Source organism: Eretmochelys imbricata, chromosome 10 (genome assembly GCF_965152235.1).
Source record: "Eretmochelys imbricata isolate rEreImb1 chromosome 10, rEreImb1.hap1, whole genome shotgun sequence".
Taxonomy (NCBI): domain Eukaryota; kingdom Metazoa; phylum Chordata; order Testudines; family Cheloniidae; genus Eretmochelys; species Eretmochelys imbricata.
Genome location: NC_135581.1, coordinates 16,155,602 through 16,182,512, shown reverse-complemented (window position 1 = coordinate 16,182,512; position 26,911 = coordinate 16,155,602). Strand labels below are relative to the sequence as shown.

The following is a 26,911-nucleotide window of genomic DNA, read 5'->3' as shown; positions in this document are numbered from 1 at the left end:
TGCATGCATCATGGTGCTAATGGGGCAGGTTCATGCTGTGGAACACCGATTCTGGGCTCAGGAAACAAGCACAGACTGGTGGGACCGCATAGTGTTGCAGGTCTGGGACGATTCCCAGTGGCTGCGAAACTTTCGCATGCGTAAGGGCACTTTCATGGAACTTTGTGAGTTGCTTTCCCCTGCCCTGAGGCGCATGAATACCAAGATGAGAGCAGCCCTCACAGTTGAGAAGTGAGTGGCGATAGCCCTGTGGAAGCTTGCAACGCCAGACAGCTACCGGTCAGTTGGGAATCAATTTGGAGTGGGCAAATCTACTGTGGGGGCTGCTGTGATGCAAGTAGCCCACGCAATCAAAGATCTGCTGATATCAAGGGTAGTGACCCTGGGAAATGTGCAGGTCATAGTGGATGGCTTTGCTGCAATGGGATTCCCTAACTGTGGTGGGGCCATAGACGGAACCCATATCCCTATCTTGGCACCGGAGCACCAAGCCGCCGAGTACATAAACCGCAAGGGGTACTTTTCGATAGTGCTGCAAGCTCTGGTGGATCACAAGGGACGTTTCACCAACATCAACGTGGGATGGCCGGGAAAGGTGCATGATGCTCGCATCTTCAGGAACTCTGGTCTGTTTCAAAAGCTGCAGGAAGGGACTTTATTCCCAGACCAGAAAATAACTGTTGGGGATGTTGAAATGCCTATATGTATCCTTGGGGACCCAGCCTACCCCTTAATGCCATGGCTCATGAAGCCGTACACAGGCAGCCTGGACAGTAGTCAGGAGCTGTTCAACTACAGGCTGAGCAAGTGCAGAATGGTGGTAGAATGTGCATTTGGACGTTTAAAGGCGCGCTGGTGCAGTTTACTGACTCACTTAGACCTCAGCGAAACCAATATTCCCACTGTTATTACTGCTTGCTGTGTGCTCCACAATATCTGTGAGAGTAAGGGGGAGACGTTTATGGCGGGGTGGGAGGTTGAGGCAAATCGCCTGGCTGCTGGTTACGCGCAGCCAGACACCAGGGCGGTTAGAAGAGCACAGGAGGGTGCGGTACGCACCAGAGAAGCTTTGAAAACCAGTTTCATGACTGGCCAGGCTCCGGTGTGAAAGTTCTGTTTGTTTCTCCTTGATGAAACCCCCCGCCCCTTGGTTCACTCTACTTCCCTGTAAGCTAACCACCCGCCCCTCCTCCCTTCAGTCACCGCTTGCAGAGGCAATAAAGTCATTGTTGCTTCACATTCATGCATTCTTTATTCATTCATCACACAAATAGGGGGATGACTACCAAGGTAGCCCAGGAGGGGTGGTGGAGGAGGGAAGGAAGATGCCACACAGCACTTTAAGCACAGCACTTTAAAAGTTTACAACTTTAAAATTTATTGAATGACAGCCTTCTTTTTTTTGGGCAATCCTCTGTGGTGGAGTGGCTGGTTGGCCCCCCCCACCGTGTTCTTGGGCGTCTGGGTGTGGAGGCCATGGAACTTGGGGAGGAGGGCGGTTGGTTACAGAGGGGCTGCAGTGGCAGTCTGTGCTCCAGCTGCCTTTGCTGCAGCTCAACCATACACTGGAGCATACTGGTTTGGTCCTGCAGCAGCCTCAGCATTGAATCCTGCCTCCTCTCATCACGCTGCCGCCACATTTGAGCTTCAGCCCTGTCTTCAGCCCATCACTTACTCTCTTCAGCCCGCCACCTCTCCTCCCGGTCATTTTGTGCTTTCCTGCACTCTGACATTATTTGCCTCCACGCATTCGTCTGTGCTCTGTCAGTGTGGGAGGACAGCATGAGCTCGGAGAACATTTCATCTCGAGTGCGTTTTTTTTTCTTTCTAAGCTTCACTAGACTCTGGGAAGGAGAAGATCCTGTGATCATTGAAACACATGCAGCTGGTGGAGAAAAAAAAAGGGACAGCGGTATTTAAAAAGACATTTTATAAAACAGTGGCTACACTCTTTCAGGGTAAACCTTGCTGTTAACATTACATACATAGCACATGTGCTTTCATTACAAGGTCGCATTTTGCCTCCCCCCACCGCGTGACTACCCCCTCAACCTTCCCCCCTCCCTGTGGCTAACAGCGGGGAACATTTCTGTTTAGCCACAGGCAAACAGCCCAGCAGGAATGGGCTCCTCTGAGTGTCCCCTGAAGAAAAGCACTCTATTTCAACCAGGTGACCATGAATTATATCTAACTCTCCTGAGGATAACACAGAGAGATAAAGAACGGATGTTGTTTGAATGCCAGCAAACATACACTGCAATGCTTTGTTCTACAATGATTCCCGAGTACGTGTTACTGGCCTGGAGTGGTAAAGTGTCCTACCATGAAGGACGCAATAAGGCTGCCCTCCCCAGAAACCTTTTGCAAAGGCTTTAGGACTACATCTAGGAGAACCGCGAATGCCAGGGCAAAGTAATCCTTTCACATGCTTGCTTTTAAACCATGTATAGTATTTTAAAAGGTACACTCACCAGAGGTCCCTTCTCCGCCTGCTGGGTCCAGGAGGCAGCCTTGGGTGGGTTCGGGGGGTACTGGCTCCAGGTCCAGGGTGAGAAACAGTTCCTGGCTGTCGGGAAAACCGGTTTCTCCACTTGCTTGCTGTGAGCTATCTACAACCTCATCATCATCATCTTCTTCGTCCCCAAAACCTGCTTCCGTATTGCCTCCATCTCCATTGAAGGAGTCAAACAACACGGCTGGGGTAGTGGTGGCTGAACCCCCTAAAATGGCATGCAGCTCATCATAGAAGCGGCATGTTTGGGGCTCTGACCCGGAGCGGCCGTTCGCCTCTCTGGTTTTCTGGTAGGCTTGCCTCAGCTCCTTCAGTTTCATGCAGCACTGCTTCGGGTCCCTGTTATGGCCTCTGTCCTTCATGCCCTGGGAGATTTTGACAAAGGTTTTGGCATTTCGAAAACTGGAACGGAGTTCTGATAGCACGGATTCCTCTCCCCAAACAGCGATCAGATCCCGTACCTTCCGTTCGGTCCATGCTGGAGCTCTTTTGCGATTCTGGGACTCCATCATGGTCACCTGTGCTGATGAGCTCTGCATGGTTACCTGCAGCTTGCCACGCTGGCCAAACAGGAAATGAGATTCAAAAGTTTGTGGTTCTTTTCCTGTCTACCTGGCCAGTGCATCTGAGTTGAGAGTGCTGTCCACAGCGGTCACAATGGAGCACTCTGGGATAGCTCCCGGAGGCCAATACCATCGAATTGTGTCCACAGTACCCCAAATTCGAGCCGGCAACGTCGATTTAAGCGCTAATCCTCTTGTCAGGGGTGGAGTAAGGAAATCGATTTTAAGAGCCCTTTAAGTCGAAATAAAGGGCTTCATTGTGTGGACGGGTGCAGGTTTACATCGATTTAACACTGCTAAATTCGACCTAAAGTCCTAGTGTAGACCAGGGCTCAGTCTGTTTTTGTAATCCCGGTTAATGACGATTTTCTTCTTCTCGTGATTCAGTCCTGTTGTGCAGGGCTCACAATCAGAATGATTGTGCAGTTATGTACTAAATGCAGGAGCATTTCTTGGTTGGCTAGCAATGGCAGCATGCCACATTTACCTTCAAGATTTTAGCGGGTATTTATTAACCTTAAAACCTTTGTTTTAACAGCATCTCACTTATATTCTGAAGTCTCTTTGGGGTTTTTAATTTTATTTTTTTACTGCCAGAGGAAAAGGTGGAGAACAGAAGAACTAAACAGGGCTTCTCATTTTTGGTTTTAACTGATAAACCCTAATACCCCTGAAACAAAACACACACACACACCAAAAAAACCAGAAAACCTCTCCTGTGTTTATCCTGTAAACACCAGAAAAACCACCAGAAATGGTTACGTGTATCTAAGTCCTTGTCTACACAGAGCAGTAATGTGGACTTCAGGATATGATTTCTAAAGTGCGTTAACTGGTCTGTGTAGAGTAGACCCTGCTGGTGCACACTAAAGGTTCCCTAGTGCACTTTAACACACTGCTGTTTCAAACAGCACTATGATGTTAAAGTGCACTAGGGAAAGTTACAAAGAGATTACTCATTACAGCAGTTTAAATTGTAAATGAGTAATTATATACATTACTCTTTACGGCGTATACAAAGAAAGCCCTGGGAAAAACAATTTCTGGACATCTACACACAACTCAAAAATTGTAGAAAATAAATCCTGAAAAATTAAATTAATAAACCCTGAAAAAACAGAAGCACTAAACATAAGCTTTCACAAATAGCCATGGGACACTTTTTTTGGTGGTACAATCCTCCACAGAATTTTCTGATAGATAAATACAATTTTTATTTGTAATGTGGTTAAGATTAAATGTTGCTTCAGTTATGGGTTGGTGCACAAGTTCAAGCTGCCCCTGGTCATCTTTAATTTGGGTTTTGGTGTATTTGAATATTTATCAGATGTCAAAAAAAGTGGGTTAGACACAAGCTCTCCATACATACTGCATGAACTGAGAATATTTGACAGTTAGAGGAAGGATGTAAGTTCTGTGTCCTTGATACATTTATTATCTGTTCCAGCTGTGCCTCCAGTTCCAGCTGTACATTTAAGTACTTTTATGTTACTCATAGCTTTAGAGGCATTTGAACAGAGAATTATCAATGCCTAGAATGCCAGATACCATACAATTAATCCTGGATCAAGCAGCTTCTCCAGGGATCAACAAGATCTGGTTGCTCAACTAAGTATCATTCTAAGAAAGAAAGAAAATTGTACTTACTAGACCTGATTCTCTTAACATCAGTGTAAAACAGGTGTAGGGTGCCACTGCAGACACCGATGGTCTAACTTACATTGTTTTTCTATGGAATGGTTGCTATCACTTAGCATGATTGCTGTAGTCCCATTTGCATGGGAATTTCAATATGTTTCTTCAAATATTAGATTTGAGTAACCAACACCAGACTTGTGCCCTCAAATGTGGTCCTACTTGCTGCCATCTACACAAACATATTTGATGGTGCCTAAAAGTTACTTGACCACCTATTTAGGATGGCTGCCCAAATCCAATAGCTTTCCAAACACTTCTAAGCCCATCTTTCCTGAGGCACTTTACAGGAAGGGAGGGGCTAAAGATATCAAGGAATTTGTCAAGGGCTGTAATGCTGGACTTGAGAGTTTTGGAATTTAGAGCATGACAACAGTCTTATTTGTCTTGATAATGCATCTTTGAAAATATGTAATAATGTTCCTGTCACAACATGGGTGCTTCTTATAATAAAGGATAATAAACTCAATTATAATTTGACATGAAATCATCATTCTACTTACACTCAGGTACTAAGTAAACCCTTTAAAGAGTTTAACTACAATTTATTCAGGATAAACATGGAAAAGGCAAAAAGTTGCAGTTAGAATCGTTTCACTATTTTTCAAGTGACAAAATACAAATATGACAGGTTTCAGAGTAACAGCCGTGTTAGTCTGTATTTGCAAAAAGAAAAGGAGTACTTGTGGCACCTTAGAAACTAACCAATTTATTTGAGCATAAGCTTTCGTGAGCATCCGATGAAGAGAGCTGTAGCTCACGAAAGCTTATGCTCAAATAAATTGGTTAGTCTCTAAGGTGCCACAAGTACTCCTTTTCTTTTTTTGAAAATACAAATATTTTGCTTGAAGAATTTTCTGACTTTTCTCAAGCATGGCAACCCTTTTGTAACAGATATCAGCTTTCTACAATAATAAAGAAGTTATGTTATTTTCTCAGGGTGAGTGTACTGGAGTGCAAAACATGTTACTTGAAAAGCTTCCATGAGTTTAGGACTTAAAAAAAAAATTAGCTGGGAGAATCTACTTCCTATTTCTCAGTAGACTTTTGACAACTTACTCATATGAAAGCGTCCCTAGATTACTTTGCCTAAAGGAACAGTTGTCCCCTGCCTGACTGCCTTTTCACAGCAAGAGCTGGAAAGAGTGAAAGTACTACTTTGGAGTAGATGTATCTTTGATCTGGATATTGGGCATGTACATGGTGATGAATGTCATAAGAGCCTAGGTAGGACCTTTCTTCAGGTTTAGGATTTCATTTCTTCCAAAACACTAGGTGAAAGTTTGCAATGTTAAATGTTGCAGGTGACAATATCACTAGTCTACTTGAAAGGCATATAAAAGGTTTTTGAGTTTTCTCTTCCTTGCACCATTAAACTAGAATCAAACCCCAACTTTATCTTTAAGAAGAAAACAAACATCACTATGCAAATACTTATCAAGTACACCATACATCATATTAGAAGTCAGAATATGGACATTTGAACAGGTTTTCTAGAAAGTGAGGAAAGCTGCCCCCATCCCATTTGTACAAATAGAGCTTTTTAAAAAGAGATTCCTACCTACATATGTTGTCCAACTGTCTGGTAATTACATCACCCCAGCATGTCTGGCTTGGTCTTTGCCAAGAATGTGCGAGACTAGACACAATAAGGACAAAGCACTAGGAAGCCTACTTCAATCTAAGCATATGTATAAAGCACCCATGACTGTGGTATCCAATATTGTAAAGCACTTTGAAGACGAAAGAGTTATTAGTGCAGGGAACAATCCTGCATTGGCAGGGGATGATGTTAGATGCCCTAAAAGGTCTTTTCCACTTCCAGTTATGATTTCATGAAACCCTATATCAGGGGTTCTCACCCTTTTATTTTCTGACCCTCCCCCTCCCCCGCTATAAAAACTCCAGGGACCAGCTGTGCCACAACTGGTTTTCTGCATACAAAAGCCAGGGCCGGCGTTAGGGGGTAGCAAGCAAGGCACCTGTCCAGTGCTCCACACTACAGGGGGCCCTGTGAAGTTAAGTTGCTCAAGTTTCAGCTTCAACCCTGGGTGGCAGGGCTCAGGGCCCTGAGCTGCAGTCCTATGTGGTGGGGCTTTGGCTTTCTGCCCTGGGTCCTAGCAAGTCTAACGCCGGTCATGCTTGGCGGACCCTCTGAAACCTGCTTGCAGCCCCCCCCAGTCCCCAGGGGCGCCCCAGACCCCTGGTTGACAACCACTGCCCTAGATGATTATTCACCAGTTTCTACAAGGGCAAGATTATCCTCATGTGTTTTCCTCTCAAACCAGGCAAATCATTTTGAGGAGCCTTTTATTCCTTGACTTCTGATCCTACTGCTCTGCCCCCCTTCCGTTTAAGCTTAGTCTTCACCATTCTGAGGAAGTAAGATTTAGGTTTGGAATAGCAAATATTCACATCAAAAAACACAATTCTGGGGCTATAGTCATCCAAATGCAGATGGGCAACATAACATGTTGCCAGCCACAGCTTAAATTTTGAGTACTCACAAGCTGTTAATGAATGAACTACAGCCCCAGAAATATTCACAAAAATTATGCAAAATAATTGTGATTAATAAGTGCAAGAGTCAGTCTGCTCCTGGACAGTTTGTAAACAAAAGCAAAAATCATTGTTATCTGCTGTGAATTATTTGTCCACCTCTATTGTCATGCTGAGTCTAGCCTATAGGAGAGAGGCCTAATATTGCTTCAAGTAAGTGTAATACCTAAATCTTAAAAACACTTTTCATCAGTAGATCTCAAAGTACTTCACAAACTTTAATGTTTTTATTGTCACAACAATAAAAGGTGACGTAGGGAAGTGCTATTATCTTCATTTTACAGCTTGGGAACACTTATAGGGAATGTCTACACTGCAAAAGAAGGTGTGTTCCTCACTCTGGATAGTTAGCTAACTCAGGTAAAAATAGCAGTGATGACACAGCAACTTGGCTTTTACCTCAGGTTAGCAGCTTGAGTTCAACCTTTGGGGAGCCTGAGGTTGCTATTTTAACCCAAGTTAGCTGATGTGGGTTAGCTAACTGAGTTAAGAACAAAGAAAAGGAGTACTTGTGGCACCTTAGAGACTAACCAGTTTATTTGAGCATGAGCTTTCGTGAGCTACAGCTCAGCTGTAGCTCACGAAAGCTCATGCTCAAATAAACTGGTTAGTCTCTAAGGTGCCACAAGTACTCCTTTTCTTTTTGCGAATACAGACTAACACGGCTGTTACTCTGAAACCTGAGTTAAGAACATGTTTTTTTCTGGGGCAAGGACAATGCAGACATGCCCAAAGAGGAACAAATGACTGGCCCAAGGTCACACACAAGTCTGTGGTGGGGCAGAGAACTGAACAGTCTCCCACGTCCTCAGCTAGTACCCTAACCACTGGACCAAGATTAATTATGACCTCTCTACTTTGGAACGTCTTCCCTGCCACAGAGTTCCCAATGTAAGTGGCTAACAGATCAAGCCTTACACAAGGGTAATACCCTTACCCCGCTGCAGGGAGTGCTAGTGACTATGACAAATGCTGCATTTGCAATTAAACTGACTTGCACGACTCCGGACCCTAAAAATCAGCATGAAGCTAGTCAGCCCCAAGTCAAAGGAAAGCTACTCCAAGCAAGTCAGCTAGTCCAGTGATGTGCCCCATACACGGAGCGAGACAGATGAGCGCCGGAGTGCCCCAATGGGGGCAGGCACTTTCTGAAACACAGGGAAAGAAAGGCACAGTCCCGGGCCCAAGACCAGCATGTCTTGTCCAGCACCCCTGGGGATGGGGACAGTCTTCTGCAAAGCTCTTCCCCCCCCCCTTTACCTGCACCCCGGGGCGCTCAAGCACAGCCCCGAGCTAGTGTTTGGCAGAGCTAGTCATGCCCGGAGTGCAGATTAAGCTGCTGGCTGAGGGGGTGGGGGGCGGCAGGCAGAGGACACAGGTGTGTGAGGGCTGTACTGGGGGAGCGGGTTACCTCGTGCACCCGGCTCCTTACCGCTCGGCCAGAGCTACTGCTGGGCTTGAGTGACGCGTCTGGAGGGGCCCCACTAACAGCGCGCCGAGGGGGCCTGGGGCCTGCTGCTCACGGGGCGCGCGCGCCGCGCAGGGGCCTGGGGACCCAGGGGAGTGCGAGCGCGCCCAGCCCCCGAGGCGGAGGCGGAGGCGGGGGCGGGGAGGGGGTGTGTCCCTCGCGGTGGGTGGGGTGGGGCCTCCCGCTCCGGTTTCCCAGGGTGCACTGGGCGCGCTGGCTGTCTGGCCACGTCTCTGGGCCACGTCGTTCGGTGTCCGCTGAGCTCTCGCCATCTTCGGTCCCCGGCTCCGGGCTTCCCCTGCCTCCGCCATGAACATCTTCCGCCTCACCGGGGACCTGTCCCACCTGGCGGCTATCATCATCCTGCTGCTCAAGATCTGGAAGACCCGCTCCTGCGCCGGTGCGTGCCCGCGGGGCCCGATACGTCCTGGGCGGACCGGACCGGACTGACCAGAGCCGACCCCAGGGAGCGGGGACTGATCCTCCCTGGGCGGAACAGACCGACCCGAGAGGGAGCGGGGCCTGATGTTCCCTGGGAGGACCCGACCGACCCTGCGCGGGGGAGCGGGGCCTGATCCTCCGCTGCGGGGAGGGGGACGGAGGGAACTAGACCGACCGGGGGTGGGGGGGGCGTGGATCGATCTCGCGGTCTCCTCTCAGCCCCTTCTGTGGGGAAACCCGCTTTTCCACAGGGGCCTCTGCCCTCCCCTCCTGATGTGGGGCAACACCCCGCTCCCCCCAGGAGTTGCCTCAGTTGCCGGGGATGGGGCAGCGAAGGGGTATTGGCCCTCACGCCCCTGGGGCACTGAGGTGAGGAGCGGTGCCTTTGCTGGGAATGGGAGGAGGGGGGATTTCTTCGCGGGGGGCGTATTTGTCTGCTGGAGAGAGAGCCCTGACAGGTCTTCATGGGGTACTCACAAAATCCCCAGCAGCAGGGTGAAGGGGGAGTTTTCTCTGAAGAGCTGTCCCGCGTGTAGACAACATGCAGACTTCCCCTTCCCAAATGTGGGAGGCTTGGGTTGATGTGAATCAGGGAGACACTCGTCCTTGCCTTTCCTCCCCCGAAAAACACCCTAGGACTGGGCTAGCTCTAAATAAGGGCGATGCGCTTCCGTTGCCGCCTCGTGTGACAGCTCTGATCATGTTAAAGATTTAGTGGCTTTAAGCAGTTGCAGTTATTCATGCTTCAGCCCCTGACGCGCTGCAGAAAGCACCAGTACTTTCCTCCATCCTACAGTTGTGCAGCTCATTCCTTATGTAACTGCCCAGTGGAAAGCGAATGAATGGGGGGCTGGTTTGGAGGAGGAAGGAATGAGTCTCCTGGAAGGCAGGCAAGTGTCACTTTGCACAACTAAATCAGACTTGCAGAGATAAGATTAGTTTCTTAATTTTAAGCGAGCTGTGCTCATTATCTAGCAGTGTCCAGCGTAAATTTTTCTCTGTGTATGCTTTCTTTCTTGCAACACAGATCTAATTTTCGAAGGGCAGGCTTTGGTGTTGATGTTTGGAGTAGCTGACATTGCAGTTTGCAAATCCTGAATTTTCTCTTGCAGTCTTTGTATTTTAGATCTAATCACACTAATCTGCACTCTTTATTCCTTTTTCAAATGGCGTTATGTTGCCATCCTATTAGATTCGGGGGTTTGGAGCGGTCTCTCACTTATATTGCCAACTGCAATAGAAAATTGGAAGCGAATGACTGAATCCGGGCTTGAGAATAGGCTCTCAATTGGGATTCCTGGCCTAGTCTGACGTGGCAGCTAACTGAAGGTGTGGTGGATTGAGCTGCTAGGAAGAGGGATGATGTTGAATTCTGGCTGTATGGTGTCAGCTTTTCAGAACCACTGTTCTCATGCGTCTGTAATTTAGCTGTGTCGATTCACTATCACTGCATTGGGGAAAGGCGTGATTCCTATTGTACATGTATTAGTGCTTTGTCTAGTCAAGTCTTAACTCTCTGCTGCTACAGAGTGGGGCTTCCCTGGACTGGTGTGTGTTTAAGTAGGGGGAACCCCAGTGTGTGGAGGGATCCCATGGATGATGATTTAAAAAAAAATTGCTAAGGGTCATGATGGATTGTTCATCACTTGAAGTTTTTAAATCAAGATTGGATGTTTTTCTAAAAAGATATGCTCTAGGAATCATTTTGGGGACAGTTGTACAGGAGGTCAGACTAAATTATCACCATGGAATATGTATCCATAGAGAAGTGATGAGGCTTCTACTATTTCACTCAGTGAACAGTAGAGCTATCTGGAAATAGCTTTGGAAGCAGTTTTCTACCGTTGAACATTGTTCGAGAAAGCTAGAACTACTGCTGCTCCAGTAATTCAATCTAGGTGGTTCATATACGTGTATTAAATAATCTGCCCAGTCAGCAGCTATATGTAATACCAATTCTCCAAGAAGCCTGGCCTTCAACTGGAGCTTCTTTTGGCCCTCTGTGAGAGCAGGTATTCCTGTAACTAGTCCTTGCTGTCACTTGTTGGCAGAAAGCATTGCCTAGGTACTAATTTTATAGCGAAGCAGGAATGGCTAAAATGTTGGGCTAACAAAGTACAATTGGAGAGTTATTGTAAATTAAGAGCCCCAGAGGGACTGAGGATGGGGAAATAAAATGACTTAAGGTACAGGTAGTATGTTGTGAAGCATCTATAAGCCATGCTCACCAAATTAAAAACTGTTTAATACCCTGTGCAGGTAGGTTATAGAGCTTTTCTTTAGCAGTCTATAAACAAGCAAGCTAGATGTGGAAAGGTGAAGAATATGGAAATACTGATATTTTGTGTCAGCTACAGTCGCTATTCATTTGGTAGTTTGGGGAAACTGTTTTTTTAAAGTTACCAATTTTGAGGTACAGTATTTGTCACAATACAAAAGTAACTTGTTTTCTAACAATCTTTATTAGGATATCTAGCAGTGAACTTAGGATGTAGATAGAACAGCAATTCAGAACTATTTATAAAGGGCCCTACAGGTTAATGTTACTTAAAATATAATCCTTACCAGTAGAGTTTACAGTCAAAGAGCCCAATTCTACAAATCCTTCTTGATGTGAGTCATACAAATAAGAGTTTTGGAGTACTGGGCCCAATGTCAAGAAACAAATGCAGAGAAAAGCTTATGATTTGGGAGTTTAAAAAGACTTCCAACCCAGGCATATGAGATGCTGAAGAAGGGCTATATTGAAACCAGTGACTAAGATGAAAGGTTGTATTTTCTACTGCTTGAGTGGTTAAGGTGCTGACCTGATATCCAGAAGATCCCAGTTCAATTCCCTGCTCCACCAGACTACCTATGTGATCTTTTTGGAATACTGGGGTACTTATTATATCAGCAAACAGATAATATAAAATAGAATTTAGTCCCATCTCCCTAGGTGCTTAATGATCAAAATGCTATCAATTCCCCAAAGTCACTTTTTCCAGAGTTAGTAGGTTTTTGGAAACAAATAAACTTTTACCTTTGTCTCCAGTAAGTTATAGAGTTGTAACATCTCTCCTGGGGGCTGCTTTTTCTAGCACTAAGCAGTGAAATAGCCTGTGTTTTATAGGGCCCAAGACTCCTTCCACTCCCAGAATGCCCTTCTAAAAGGAAATTAATTGCCTACTTTTCCTTAGCTCTTTTAGTAGGAAAAATCTGCTTTATGCTCTTATCCATTCCTCTTTGTGAGATGGAGATAAATTTACCAGGGTTTATATTCTTAAAGAAAAATCAGGTGGACTAGGGGAAGGAGTTCAGATCCTTCTTTTCTCTTCTCTCAGGGCTCTAGCCTCTGAGCCCTAACAACAGTGAGTAAGAATAAATTCACCGTGGTCTTCAGAGGCTCATCCCTTCTGAGGTTCATTTGGGTGCAAGTGATCATGTAATGATAGATTTGATGATCCTAAGGGAAGGAAGGAAGGAATGAGAGCACTAGAATAAGGACAATGGACTTCAAAAAAGGAGACTTTAGCAAACTCCGAGAACTGGTAAGTAAGGTCATGTGGGGAGAATATCTGAAGGAAAAAGGAGTTCAAGAGAGCTGGCAGTTCTGCAAGGAGACAGTATTGAAGGCTCAATTGCAAACTATCCCAATGTGAAGGAAAGATAGGAAGAGGCCAATATGGCTCCATCAGGAGCTCTTTAATGACCTGAAAATCAAAAAGGAATCCTACAAAAAGTTGAAACATGGACAAGTTGCAAGGATGCATACAAAAGAAAAACAAAAGAATGTACAGACAAAATGAGAAAAGCTAAGATACAAAATGAGTTACACCTAGTAAGGGATATAAAAGGTGATAAGTTCTTTAAATACATTATGAGCAAGAGAAAGATGAAGGAAAGTGTAGGTCCTCCATTTAGTGGGGAAGGAGAGCTAATAACTGATGACATCATGAAAACTCAGGTGTTTAATGCCTATTTTGCTTCAGTTTTCACTAAAAAGGTTAATGGTGGCCAGATACTCAATGCAGTTAATATTAAACAAGAAAGGGGAAGGAATGTAAGCCAAAATAGGAAAAGACCAAGGTCAAGAATGTTTAAATATGTTAAAAATATTCAACTCTGCAGAGCCCGATGAAATTCATCCTAGGGCACTTAAGGAATGAACTGAAGCAATCTTGAAATTATCAGTTATCTTTAAGAACTCTTAGAGGACTGGTAAGGTCCCAGAGGCCTGGAGAAAGGCAAAGATAGTATCTATCTTTAAAAAGGGAAAACAGAGCACACAGGGAATTATAGACCAATCAGCCTGACTTTGATACTTGGAAAGATACTGGAACAAATTATTAAACAATCCGTTTTTAAGTACCTAGAGATTAATAGGATATAAGGCATAGCCAGCATGGATTTGTCAAGTCATGTCAAACCATGGCAAAATTTCCTTCTTTGGCAGGGTTACTGGCCTAGTGGATGTGGGAAGCAGTAGATGTGCTATATCTCGATTTTTAGTAAGGCTTTTGACACAGTCCCACATGACATGCTTATAAGCAAACCAGGGAAATGCTGTCTAGATGAAATTCCTATAAGGAGGGTGCACAACTGGTAGAAAGACTACTGAAAAAGTAGTTTTAAGTGGCTTGCTGTCAAATTAGGAGCGTGTATCTAGTGGGGTCCTGCAGGAATCAGTCTTGGGTCTGGTGCTAATCAATATTTTCATTAATGACTCGGATATTGGAGTGGTCGGTGCACTTATAAAATTTGCAGATGACACCAAAATGGGAGGGATTGCAAGCTTTTTGAAGGACAGGATTAGAATTCAAAATGACCCTGACAAATTGTTGAATTGGTCTGAATTCAAAAAGATGAAATTGAGTAAAGACAAGCGCAAAGTACTTCACCTAGAAAGGAAAAATCAATAGATAACTACAAAATGGGGAACAACTAGCTACATGGTAGTACTGTTGACAAGGATCTGGAGGTCATAATAGATCATAAACTTAATATGAATCAATAATGTGATACAGTTGCAAAAAAAGTGTAGTATCATTCTCGGGTGTATTAACAGGACTGTCCTATGTAGGAAATGGGAGGTGATTTTCCCGCTCTACTCAGCAGTGTTGATGCTTCAGCCGGAGTACTGTGTCCAGTTCTGGGCACCACACTTTAGGAAAGATGTGGACAAATTGGAGAGAGTCCAGAGGAGAGCACCAAAAATGGTAAATCGTTCAGGAAAATGTGACCTACAAGGAAAGGTTAAAAAAAAACCTAGGCATGTTTAGTCTTGAGAAAAAAAGACTGAGGGCTGTTATAAAGAAGATGGTGATCAGTTGTTCTCCATGTCCACTGAAGGTAGGACAAGAAATAATGAGCTTAATCTGTAGCAAAGGAGATGTAGGTTAGATATTAGGAAAAACTTTCTAACTATAAGGGTAATTAAGACCAAGAAAAGGCTTCCAGGGGAAGTTGTGGAATCTCCATCATTAGAGATTTTTAAGAATAGGATAGATAAACACCTGTGAGGCATGGTTTAAGTTTTATTTAATCCTGCCTCAGCACAGGGGGTTGGACATGATGACTTCTCAAGGTCCTTTCCAGCCCTACATTTCAATGATTCTGTGATTTTTCCCTTTGGGAGTTTGTCATATCAGTATGTGTTATATTCTAAGAATTCTGTAAATATCAGTTTACACAAATTTGTCTGTAAGGCCATTCCAGAAGCACATCACCCATTATAATGGTACCAGATAACACTTCAACAGTCACTGATGAATACCCAACTGTCATCTTGAGGGCTTTATGCTATCACTTACAAAGCTTGTTTATTAGAGCTGTTTGTAACGTAATACCAAACATGCATGCACCCTATGATTTTCTCAGATTTTAAGGAAGGGTGTGAGCAAACAGACAGATGGTTTAACTGTGTGCCCCCCCAGTAAGGAGAAAATTAGAAATAATTAAAAAACAAAAGCCCCAAAATGAGTGATTCCCAAACTGTAGTTTATGGTCCGTGGAGAGCTGGCAAGTCATAGTGTTGATTACTCTTTTCTGACTGCGTCTGTGTGTGTCCAAGGTCTGTGTTCCAAGAAGAGCTTGAAATCCTGAAAAAGCAGCTGGAAATGAGGGGGAGACAGCTTATGTACCTCTACTCTGAGCCAGTGATTCCTAAGAGAACACTTTTCCTACCTCCACCCCCCCACCCCCCAGACGTTCTGGTTAAACTTGGATTTAACCTTGGAGAGTGGTCAGTTTGGATGAGCTATTGCCAGCAGGAGAGTGAGTGTTTGTGTGTGTGTGTGTGTCCCCGGGAAAAAAGCGGGGGGGGGGGTGAGAGAGCCTGGATTTGTGCTGGACATGGCCCACCTTGATTACCATGCACATTGTAGGGAGAGTGGTCACTTTGGATGAGCTATTACCAGCAGGAGAGTGAGTTTGTGTGTGTATGGGGGTGGGGGGGTGAGAAAACCTGGGTTTGTGCTGGAAATGGCCCACCTTGATTAACATGCACATTGTAGGGAGAGTGGTCACTTTTGATGAGCTATTACCAGCAGGATAGTGATTTTGTGTGTGTGGTTTTTGGAGGGGAGTGAGGGGGTGAGAGAACCTGGATTTGTGCAGGAAATGGCCCACCTTGATTATCATGCACATTGTGAAGAGAGTTGTCACTTTGGATGGGCTATTACCAGCAGGAGAGTGAGTTTGTGTGTGGGGGGGTGGAGGGTGAGAAAACCTGGATTTGTGCTGAAAATGGCCCAACTTGATGATCACTTTAGATAAGCTATTACCTGCAGGACAGTGGGGTGGGAGGAGGTATTGTTTCATGATCTCTGTGTGTATATAATGTCTGCTGCAGTTTCCACGGTATGCATCCGATGAAGTGAGCTGTAGCTCACGAAATCTCATGCTCAAATAAATTGGTTAGTCTCTAAGGTGCCACAAGGACTCCTTTTCTTTTTGCGAATACAGACTAACACGGCTGTTACTCTGAAAACTGGAGGGATTGAGGCCACAAAGAAGAGGTAGTTTGTGATAGGAAAGAGGAGACCACAAGACAATCTCTTTATATGAGAAGTGGATCACACTGTCCGTGTTTGAGAACCCCTGCCTTAAATTGTTCTGGTAATGTGTTAGATTAAGTTAGAGGAAGGAGTCCAAGGGGATAGCAAATTAATTCAGGTAGTGCTGCTCATTAGAGCTTTGGCAGAAAAACAATCCAGATTTTGGATCGCCAAACTGGTTATTTCAGCTTTTGAATTAAGGCTTCAGAAAAATATTTACCACACCAAACAGCAACTCAGAAATAATTACTAGGAATCTTTGTGTTAAATTCCATACAGGAAGTTGCTGCTGACCTTATTTAATATCATTATAAATTTCCTTTTTATGACATGAAAGTCAATATAACATGCTAAATAATGTGCTTCCATGAACTATACTCCTGGAGGAATTCTATGCCACTGTGCAGGCACAGAATTCATGTCCTCTGTAGATTTTTTTTTTTTTTTTTTTCCTCTGCAGAATATAGATTCTGCTGGAGAGGCACTGCAGTTACACTTGTGCCCACAAGGGGCTGCTGTGGCACCAGAAGAGAGGGCAGCCAGCAGAGAGGGAGGGGAAAGAGGCTGCAGTCCTCACTGTGGGGACAGGTGAGGAGGCGGGGACAGACAGTGTGGCACGTGGGGTTTCTGGGAGGTCACAGTCTGGGGTTCAGAAGGGTTAGTGGTGTGGAATAGATGGGCGCAGGCTAAGGAGCTAGTGAGGTGACTGTTTTGAGCTAAATGGGAGGAGGGCTGCAGAGCCACATGGGGACAGAGAAGGGAAGCTCCCAGGGTGCAGGGGGTAGAGGGCTGCAGGGACAGAAGAGCGTGGGGCGCAGGGACACATGGGGACGGGGCAGATGTGCATGACTGAATGGGAGGGGCTAGAGGTCAGTCCGAGTCTGCTTAGGGGATTCTCCCTAACAGTCACCCCCCCACACACACTCAAAAATGTGCCATACTTCTCCCACCCACATCCAGCAACCTTCCAGCTTCCCTCCCAGGCTCCTTCCGTCTCCCTCAATTCCTCCACTACCCCTCACTCCTCCAAGCCTTTGCACTGCTTCTGAGGGATGTGGGAAATACATTTCTGGATTGTAGTTTAAATGTATTACTTAGAGTTCTGTATTAATATGCCTAGTAAGAAATCTGTTTGTCAAAACAAAAGAACCCCACATTTCCTGTATTTTTTTTCTGTCTATATTGTTACAGACCTACTTGCTGACAGGTATTTTGAAATAAATTGCCAAAATAATTGAAACTGGCGTGATTATATTGTGTTATTTTGACAAATAATTTTGCAGAATTTTTAATTTTTTGGCACAGAATTTCCCAGAAGTAAAACTGTCATGTACAGATTGTTTTCTGTAAACCATTTCAAATTAGATTGTTTGTTCTGCAAATTAATTTATGAAATTGATTTGGTCTTCTGCAATATCCCTTGCCAAGTGTTAAAGATAACCTGTAATTGCACGGGCTATCAAACTACATGATGTATATACCCTAAATGAGCAGGGTAAGTGGGGCATTATGCACATTTTTAATATAAAATGGACCTTTTTTCATCTGGTAGGTCCTGGAATCAATACCTTCCATGGGACCAGCTGCTACACTGTGCTGATGACTTCACACTCATCACTGAACCTTACTAGAGGCTATAGCCAACTTATATGGGAAAGACAAGTCCAAATTTTCTCCAAAAAATGCCATTTTAGAAAGATTTTTAAAAAACAAAACAAAACCCTACAACAGTTTGGAGGTGGTTATTTTGGGTTTGTTTGTTGCAAATCTTGACTTTTCACAGTAGGCTGATTCAAGTCTACAGTAGGTTCTGTACCTGGTCCGATGCCAGGTATCCTTGGCTGGTCTGGACTTCAGGGGCCAAATAAATGGATTTACTTTTATATTCAAAATATTCTAAATGCCCATTTTCAGGGCTTGAGAACCCCATTCAGCTGTGGCTAATGGTGAGTGGGGGCTTAAACTATAAATTTCATTTTTTGGAAACTAAGATTGCAAAATTCCAGCACAGAAAAGATATAAACAAAAACTGTATAGTGTTTATTTGCATAACTGAAGATTTTAAGCTTTTATAGCTTTTACTTTATTATGTTAAGATTTAGGTTATTGGCAGTTGGTTGATACTAGAGAGAATGTATTAAGCTTCCCAAATAAATGTTTATTACATATGAAAGTTGTAATAAAATACCTAATTAACAAAATATTACAATTAAGCTACTCAAGTAATCTAGACTATATGTATAAATACAGTTCATTTAGGTGCAAAGCATTGTTTTATTTGCGGGAAACTTTACTCAAAGCATTTCCTCCCTGCATGGAGAGCATCATGGTTGAACTTTCTCTGTATTTTTTAAGGGCCTGATCCTAAAAGCCATTACTAGGAAATTAATTTCATGGACCTTAATAAAGAGGAGTAAATATTTGCAGTGCCAAGTTTTAACTTGTATAGCAAGTCATAAAACAGGACAGACCTATAAATGCTAGATATTTCTTACCCTCTGTCTCTGAGCCTTTAACAGATTAATCTGTTTAGCTAAAATATTGGGTAAACTACTTTCACCCAAAACAATCAGAAATGAGGATAGTCATATGGTCAGAGAAATGTAGAGCACGTAGTGTCACTGCTCACATCAGAGTATCAGATCAGAATGGTAATATCAGGCAAGGACACTAAAGTATCTGAGTATTTTCAAAAGTACCTGAGACTTACTGTCTTCAGTGGAACTACTCACAGTGCCTGAAGTGAAGCACATGCAAGGTCTTTGCAGGATTGGCTTTACAAGCCTAAATCCCATTTTTAAAATAAGATTTAGGCAATTAGGTCACTTAAGTCCTTTCATAAATGTTACTGTATGTACTGTTAAGCACACTTTCTGACTATTCTATATAAAATTTATTTGCCTAATCATGTGGAGCAATTCAACTGTAAGATTAGATTGCCATATTCACTGTTAAAATAGCTTTAATTCCTTTCAAGTCACTAAGCAACTAGTGTTTGTGTGCTCCTCTGATCCCTGAAATATGCAGTATCTCTTGTTTACATGCTCTATCCTTGCATCTTTGGAGCTATCCAGTATGTAGCTAATGTATAGGGGCACATGACAACACTGGTTACAATACAAAGCTAATTCTTACTAATATAACTGAGCTCTGCTTTATATAAGCTACTAGTGGTGATACTGAACAGATGGCATAACCTCCAAAAGTATGATCTGCAAACTGTATGGCTTCTAATAACTTTAACTAAATCTTGTATCATGCTGGCACCTTTTCCACTGCATAGTTTAGTGATGCCAGTGCACGTTAGTTTGATATCACTAACATGCACAAGCTCCTGACACTGTTGGTGCTTCTCTTAGTTCTGAGAAGTCAGTCTCTGTCCTCATTGTGTAGAGAAATCCAGTTGTGCAGGGAAATCCACTCCTGCACTTTCACCATTTACTTCTACACCTTTATCAGCAAACATTGTCCTTTGATATATATAATAATTATTTCATTTATTGCTTTAGGTATTTCTGGGAAAAGCCAGCTTCTCTTTGCTCTGGTCTTCACTACCCGTTATCTGGATCTCTTCACTTCATTCATTTCATTGTATAACACATCTATGAAGGTACAGTATACTGCATAAGTGAGAAAGGCTAGTCATTGTTTTGCCCAGACAATTCCCTTAACATAAACCTCTTGTGGTAGGTGATGGTCTACTGCATTGGTAACTTAAAGGACAAAGGAGCTTCAGACAAAGTATATGGAAACTTGCACTCCGTACAAATACTCTTTCCCACCAAAGAAACCTTCTATAAGCTGTTAATATGAGGAAATACAACATCTAGATCAGACGAAGCTGCAACTATAGAAAAGGAGTAATTTGTTAAAAGCTATGTAATAAACTGGACTTTTCATCATGGTATTTGGAGCTTTATGAACATCAGTTAACACAACATTGTAAGATAAACCATATATTGTTTTTACAAACATGTAAATTGACTTACCCAAGGTTGCTCAAGAAGTTAACAGCAGAGTCAGGAACACACTCCCGGAATCTCAAGTCCCAGTCCAACACTTTAACCACCAGTAGCTTATATTTCTTCAAATTTCATGTTCACTTTGATGTGTGGACTTTGGACATTGATGGAGTCATGTTTTGTTACTCTGGGCATATTTGAATATATTTATCATGTAAATTTTGCCTTTTTTTACATGTTATTTTCTGCATAGAGTGTGACAAAGCAGTGGAACAAAGCATACTATGTATGGTATTATGGCTAGTCTGTGATAAAAAAGGAAAAAGAAATAGAAATCAACAGTTCAGGGCCTCTAGCCATGTGCTCTTTCTCCAGGCTATGTGTCTTTTAAAGTGTTAGATCGGTCCTGTTGAGTAAGCATGATGCTATAGCTACATGACAGAGCATACATGAGGATCAGACCTGTGTTTCAGATCGCTTTCTAATATCCATGTGCATGCTGCACTGTAATTTTCAACCATTCATAACTTCATATTTTTCAGAAGTCCCAAAGCACATAGTAGTAATGGATTATGCATATGTGCAATTTTAAGTTTAAATGTTTGGCAGTTTTTAGTATCCCCTTCACAATTTTTCTACAAGAGGGAAAATGTATTTTTCCTTCCAATCCTCTCCACCCAAACATCTGAAAGAGTTTTGCTGAAACTTCCTTTAGTCCCCATTAGCCAGAAGTAAGGTATGGAAAAATGTAGAACTAAAGGTGAAATATGAAAATAGAGGGTTATAGTGGAAACTGCCTTACATCCTGTCTGACAGAAGTCAGCAGGTTATAACTTGTATAATTATTTAGGTTAAAAATGTAGAACCAAAAGTTATTGGCTTTTGAATTAGTACTCTACCAAGAGGAGCAAAACACCATTCACTCCTTGTATTCTTTTGCAGTGTCATATAGATAAACAGTAAGCTTGGGTTTTTTATAAACAGTAATGTATTTTTCTTTGTTAGGGACTGCACAATCATATTTATGTTCTGTTTTTTTTTTCTTATTAGCTTATCTACGTTGCTTGCTCATATGCCACTGTATACCTGATCTACATGAAATTTAAGGCTACCTACGATGGAAACCATGATACATTCCGAGTGGAGTTTCTGGTGGTTCCTGTTGGTGGACTCTCGTTTCTTGTCAATCATGACTTCTCCCCTCTAGAGGTTGGTTGAGGTTATTTCTGGTATTTTGTTTGTTGGTTTTCTGTAATAATGTAAAGATGATGTAATTTTATTTAAAATATGCTTTCAACAGTTAGAAATGTTTCAATAAGAAAAAATATTTTGAGGGTGTATTGGACATAAGAGACACTTCTAAAAAGCCCATTCGTAAAATACATCCTATGACAGATATGGTGGTCTTGCACACCTTTAAACTTTCTGAACTTCAGTCAGAATGTGGTGTGTATAAAGAATACAGGTTATGGCGCTTTAAAGACTGAATGTAGTGCTCAAATTGATGGTCACTTCATTATTTTATAAAACAGAAGCATATATTGTTCCCCTCATGCTCATGGCTGTGATATTAATCCAGCAGTATCATTTGTCTTATGTTTTGGGGCATTTTTCAAGCTTACCAGACTGGCAGCAGGTGAGAATTTGGTGCCATCTGGTGAAACCAAAAAGAATTACAAAAATTCTGAAATTTTGCATCATTATACTGTATTGCAAACTTTCTAGAGTATTTGCAGGAATTGTAGCCACACTAGAAATACAGTAAATTTGTTTATCATTTCTGAAGCATTTATTTTCTGTGCCCATTATAGTATAAAATATACCTTCCTGTGTATATTTTAATTGGAGTGAAGTTGAATTTTTCTAGACCATAGAGTTGGCAGATTTCATTAAGGAAAGTGTCTTAATATTGTCTTGATGTCCTTCATTGCAACATTTTGTTTTTAAATCTTTCTTTTTTTCTGTTGACTAGTGAGCTTTCAGCCAGTGTTAAAATACTCTATTATTTTGATTTACATTGATGTTGCAAAACTTTAGGCTGGATGCTCTTTCCATTTAGGCATAAAATGGAATTTTACCTTTTTGTCTGCTTTTTATCTGGTGAGCACACAACAATTGTAGATTGATAATTGCTTTCCTCAGTTTATAAGGTAAATGGATAAGAATTATCTTCTAGTCAACTGACATTTTTTTTCTCTCCCTTTTTTTTTTTAACTTCTTTCACAATTAGGGCCTTGCCCTGCAACAAGTGAAGTCTGTGGAAGTTTTGCCACTGTCTTCAGTTTGTGCAGGATTAGGCCCTAATTGTGTGGTGGTGGTGATGAAAGAAAATAGGAGGAACTTTACTCTCAATTTACTAGCCTAAGAGTCTTTGTTTAAAAGCTGATCCACAGAGATGAAAAATGGCCTCAACAATTTGGAGACCCTCAGGGTATGTGTACACTGCAAAGTTGTCAACAAAACTTCTGTCTTTCACGGGTACTTAAAAAAGCATCCCACCCCTACCCCCCACACACATGCGCAAAACAAAAGTTTTGCCGACACAAGTGGCAGTGTGAACGCAGGAGTGCTCTTCTGCCGACAAAGCTAACGCCGCTCGTGGGGCTGGAAGTATTCTATCAGCAAAAGTGCTGACAAAGTTCAAACAAGGAGTGTTTACACACACTGACTTTTAGGGACAAGGCTATGTCGACACAGCCTTGTCGCTAAAAGCTGCATGGTGTAGAAAGCCCTCAGCATCTCACAGAATCAAGTCTCTTAAATGGATTTCAGGGTGCTGCAAATCTTTAAGTGAAAGGCACATACTAGGAAATGTTGACTTCATCTGCAAATTACTGCTGCAAGCTCATTAGGTAGTTGATTCAGAGATTCTCTTGTCTACAGTCACTTTGGCTGTGACTCATCTCGGGAACAAGTGTATGCAGTTTTCCTACTTGGCCTGATTGGAGAAGGTTTTGTCTGGATTTGTGACAAGGAGGACTCGTCAAATTACTGTATTCATAAAATTGTTAGAGGGTAAAAGCTGAGGTCAAACCAAACATTTTCCTTACCCATAAGAATGGAGCAAAATTAGTGGTATTGAATGTACCTGCCTTTTTTCTTTCAGATCTTGTGGACCTTCTCCATCTATCTTGAATCAGTTGCTATCCTCCCCCAGCTTTTTATGATTAGTAAAACTGGAGAAGCAGAGACCATCACCACTCACTATCTTTTCTTCTTGGGCCTGTACCGTGCCTTGTACCTAATCAATTGGATTTGGCGCTACTATTTTGAAGGATTCTTTGACCTCATAGCTGTTGTTGCTGGTGTGGTCCAGACCATTCTTTACTGCGACTTCTTCTATTTGTATGTTACAAAAGGTAAGTAGTACAGGAACTGGCAACATCAGGTTGTATTATAATACCCTGTAGTGTCAGGCATGGTTAAATTGACTTTTTTCTACTGATTCTCCGTACTGAGGTCACGAACTTGTTAATATTATGTGTAAATTATTACAGTACATTCTTTGGTAGTTCTGGGCCTTTTGATGGCCTGTCTGCACTATAGGTGGGACCATGGTTCTGATTAGCCCCTCTGACATAGCTCAAACTAATGTAATTCAGTGTATCCACATTGCACTTTGTTCCAAAAAAAGAAAAGTCATCCCTGCTTCCTGAACCCTGTAGAATCAGCACAGCTCTTCCACACTTTTTAAACTGGTAGTACGAGTCCCAAGGAGTGTCTTTCAAGATGGAGAACACCTCCTGAACAAATAAGATTTGAGTGTATTCTATGTTGATCCAAGAAACCATCAGCCCTGTAGAATCTGTTCTGCCCCTCCTCGTATTTCCCCCCATTGTGTCACCCCAAAGTTGCATAATTGTGAATCTTATTACTTTGGTCAGGCCCACTCTGTTAGATCACCACTGATCATGGTTCATTGATGTTAGCATACCATAGCCTGGCAAAATTCATGATGCTAGAATTTAAGAATTCCCATGTGTACACAAGGGGGAAGATTGGAACAGTCTATTCCTTCCATATACTCTCCCCGGGAATTTAATGGCAGGGCGATGAGAGTTAGGAGGACCTGATTATAGAGCATTCCTTACAAAGAAGTGATTCTGTCTGATAAATTGTGTTCCTTCACATACTTCAACAATGTGTCCATGGATACATCTATGTGTTTAGTAACTTTTCTCTTTTTTCCCTAGTACTAAAAGGAAAGAAGCTCAGTTTGCCAGCGTAAGTGCCAAAAATCATCACCAGCATCTGTCCTTCTGGATGCTTGGACAGAACAATCCTTACCACAAGCAAAGGCGAAGATGCTTGAGACAGATAGTCAGAAATACAACTCTCTTTTTAGCACAGATAGTCATCAGTGGCTCTGTAAGAACAGAGGAAAAACAACCAGCGGATTTCTGTTTGATGCATCTTGCCTCTATCTTTTTTATTACTATGTATAAAGATTTTTTACATAAAGAAACTTATACTGTATTAATAAATTCAGTGTGTAGTTTCAATTTGAATAGTTCCAAAAGTGAGGTTTTGTGAGGTTTTGACCAGAAATAAGTACAAATGATTTTTTTTTTTTAAATTTTCAAGGATTCTTTCAAATTACTGATTTATTTCAGTGCACACACACGTGTGCTGTCTGATGGATGGTAATCATTATTCTTCCCCTTCATTTCAATTTTCATTCCACTATATTTATTTTTTTTCCAAAAGGTGAATTATATCTGTCAACTTAAATCTGAACCCACTGATATTTGATGTGAATTTCTTGTGACCAGTATGCTATGCCATGTGCTGATAGGGAGTTTCCTATGAAAACATGTCGAATGCCATTAAGGCTGACAGTCATGTTTTGTTAGTTTTCTCTCTTTTTGGTTCCTTCCCTTTTAAGAACAGGCTGTTAAAGGATGTTAGGGAGTCCATTCTTGTGGCCACCAGGGTGCGTGCCCTCTGCGTCTTTGATCTGTTATCTTGGAAGGCAATCCTAGTGATAAAGTATTTGGTGGCAATGCAGGTTAGAGAGGGTAAGGTGCTTGGCTGTGTGGTTTAGTGATAAACATTTCTGTTGTGTTCTTTATTCAGGAAAAGGTGGTTAAACTGTTTTGGATGTAGAGCCCTACTTTCATTAGTAGTAATATTGTTGCAGCTATAAGGATGAATAACCCATGGTAGTTGTCAATTGCAGTAATCTGTAGGTGACCATTTTAAATGTCTTCAGTTTTTTAATGAATACTTTACAAGTAATGGCCATGTTCAGCTTCAAGTGGTTTTTGATGTGTCACTTTTGGACAATTAGTATGATTTTTATAAACTTGTTTGAAAATCAGCAGCACCAATTACCATTCTTTATATTCTTTACATGATTCCCTTTTTTACTGAGCTGTTGCATGATTTATCCTGTGTTACCATCCTCAATAAACATTTTATGAAATGGTGTAAATTGTATCTTTGTTCTTAAATTACGGCTTTATATCATCCTGTGTCTGGATGAACAGTTGTAATAACAGACGGTTGTTTAAATTAATTTCATTGTTGCTGTACTGGTGTTTGTGGGGAAATAGATATATTCTCTTTAAATACAGAAACATCTGTTAAGATTATTTTGTAAAACATTCATATTAAAAGTGGAAATAAATCTGTTGCTGCACTAGATTGGATTTAGAAATGTGACAGAGAAGATGAGTGGATCAAACACAGGGGGTGTGGATTGTCTACTGTTTGAATACTGTATTGGGACTCAGGAGAGCTAGGTTCAGTTCTTGCCTCATATTTTGTGTATGAACTTGGATAAGTGACTTAATGTACTCTGTGCCTTAGCTCTGCATCTGTAAAATGGTGATAATACTTTCTCCCTCACAAGGGCGGTATTAGGATAAAATCCAGTAATGATTGTGAGGTGTTCAGATACTACAGTAATGAGTGCCAAATAAGTACCTGGATAGATTTCATATTATTAATTACTATTGACCTTGCATTTGGTTAAATTGTATTTGTCTGTTATGGGTCCCTTTATTTCCCTCACCCATATTCCACCTAACTTCAAATGTAAATGAGATTGTTTTTCAGCTACCAGTCCAACTACTGGAGGCACTTCTGTATTCACACCCATCCAACAATTTTGTGACTTGCTTTTCCCATATCCTTTTTTTTTATTATTTCTGCCCGTATTTTGTATGTTTCTCTCCACCTTTAATATCGTCCCCAATTCCCCATTTGTTCCCTAATGTTTCCATCTCACCTGTCTTCCATACCTTTTGCAAACCTGCTGTCTCTGACCCATGCCTTTGGGGAAAGGTTTGTTTGTTCCTCATGGTTTTGATCCTAGTTGTAGCCCATAAACCGAACATAAATTTTACATGTGGGTATCTCCCTTTCTGAGGTGGCCACTTCTGTAAGCAGAAAGACTCTCTGCTGAGGTCTGTACAGGAATTCTGTTTTTTCAATACATATCTAGCTTTGGGTGAGGTGAACATGGAATGTTATTGAACACACAAAAATTACATTAAAAGGACATTATTAAGGTCTCCTTTCTCTTGCAACCCCTGCCTCATTAATTACACACTTCCAACTTTGCAACAAATGAAGTAGGGGTCCTACAGACAGGTTTCTTCACTATATGACCCTAATTCATCCCCAGAGTAGCTCCATTCTGTGAACTGAATGAGGCAGGGATCTTGTGG

The 26,911-nt window shown here is 42.2% G+C and overlaps 2 protein-coding genes across 2 annotated transcripts; one reads left to right on the top strand and one right to left on the bottom strand.

The window, feature by feature from the left end:
• Window positions 1–1,404: 1,404 nt before the first annotated feature.
• LOC144271609 (uncharacterized) lies at window positions 1,405–8,791 on the bottom strand. The gene is made up of 3 exons (XM_077829055.1): window positions 8,741–8,791; window positions 2,472–3,072; window positions 1,405–1,885 (listed from the first exon to the last, which is right to left on the bottom strand). Exons 2-3 carry the CDS (start codon window positions 3,049–3,051, stop codon window positions 1,668–1,670), a joined length of 798 nt encoding a protein of 265 aa, XP_077685181.1. The 5' UTR covers window positions 3,052–3,072; window positions 8,741–8,791; the 3' UTR covers window positions 1,405–1,667.
• A 199-nt stretch (window positions 8,792–8,990) lies between these two features.
• Window positions 8,991–24,604, top strand: KDELR2 (KDEL endoplasmic reticulum protein retention receptor 2). Its single transcript, XM_077828458.1, has 5 exons — window positions 8,991–9,197; window positions 19,785–19,885; window positions 21,288–21,446; window positions 23,344–23,596; window positions 24,431–24,604. Exons 1-5 carry the CDS (start codon window positions 9,107–9,109, stop codon window positions 24,463–24,465), a joined length of 639 nt encoding a protein of 212 aa, XP_077684584.1. The 5' UTR covers window positions 8,991–9,106; the 3' UTR covers window positions 24,466–24,604.
• The last annotated feature ends 2,307 nt before the right edge of the window (window positions 24,605–26,911 follow it).

Coding starts and splice junctions, on each gene's coding strand:
- LOC144271609 (XM_077829055.1), bottom strand. CDS start 3,051: ATGCAGAGCTCATCAGCACAGGTGACCATGATGGAGTCCCAGAATCGC. Junction 1,886..2,471: donor AGGCGGAGAAGGGACCTCTG/GTGAGTGTACCT, acceptor TTTCTCCACCAG/CTGCATGTGTTTCAATGATC.
- KDELR2 (XM_077828458.1), top strand. CDS start 9,107: ATGAACATCTTCCGCCTCACCGGGGACCTGTCCCACCTGGCGGCTATC. Junction 19,886..21,287: donor TGTATAACACATCTATGAAG/GTACAGTATACT, acceptor TTTTCTTATTAG/CTTATCTACGTTGCTTGCTC. Junction 23,597..24,430: donor CTATTTGTATGTTACAAAAG/GTAAGTAGTACA, acceptor TTTTTTCCCTAG/TACTAAAAGGAAAGAAGCTC.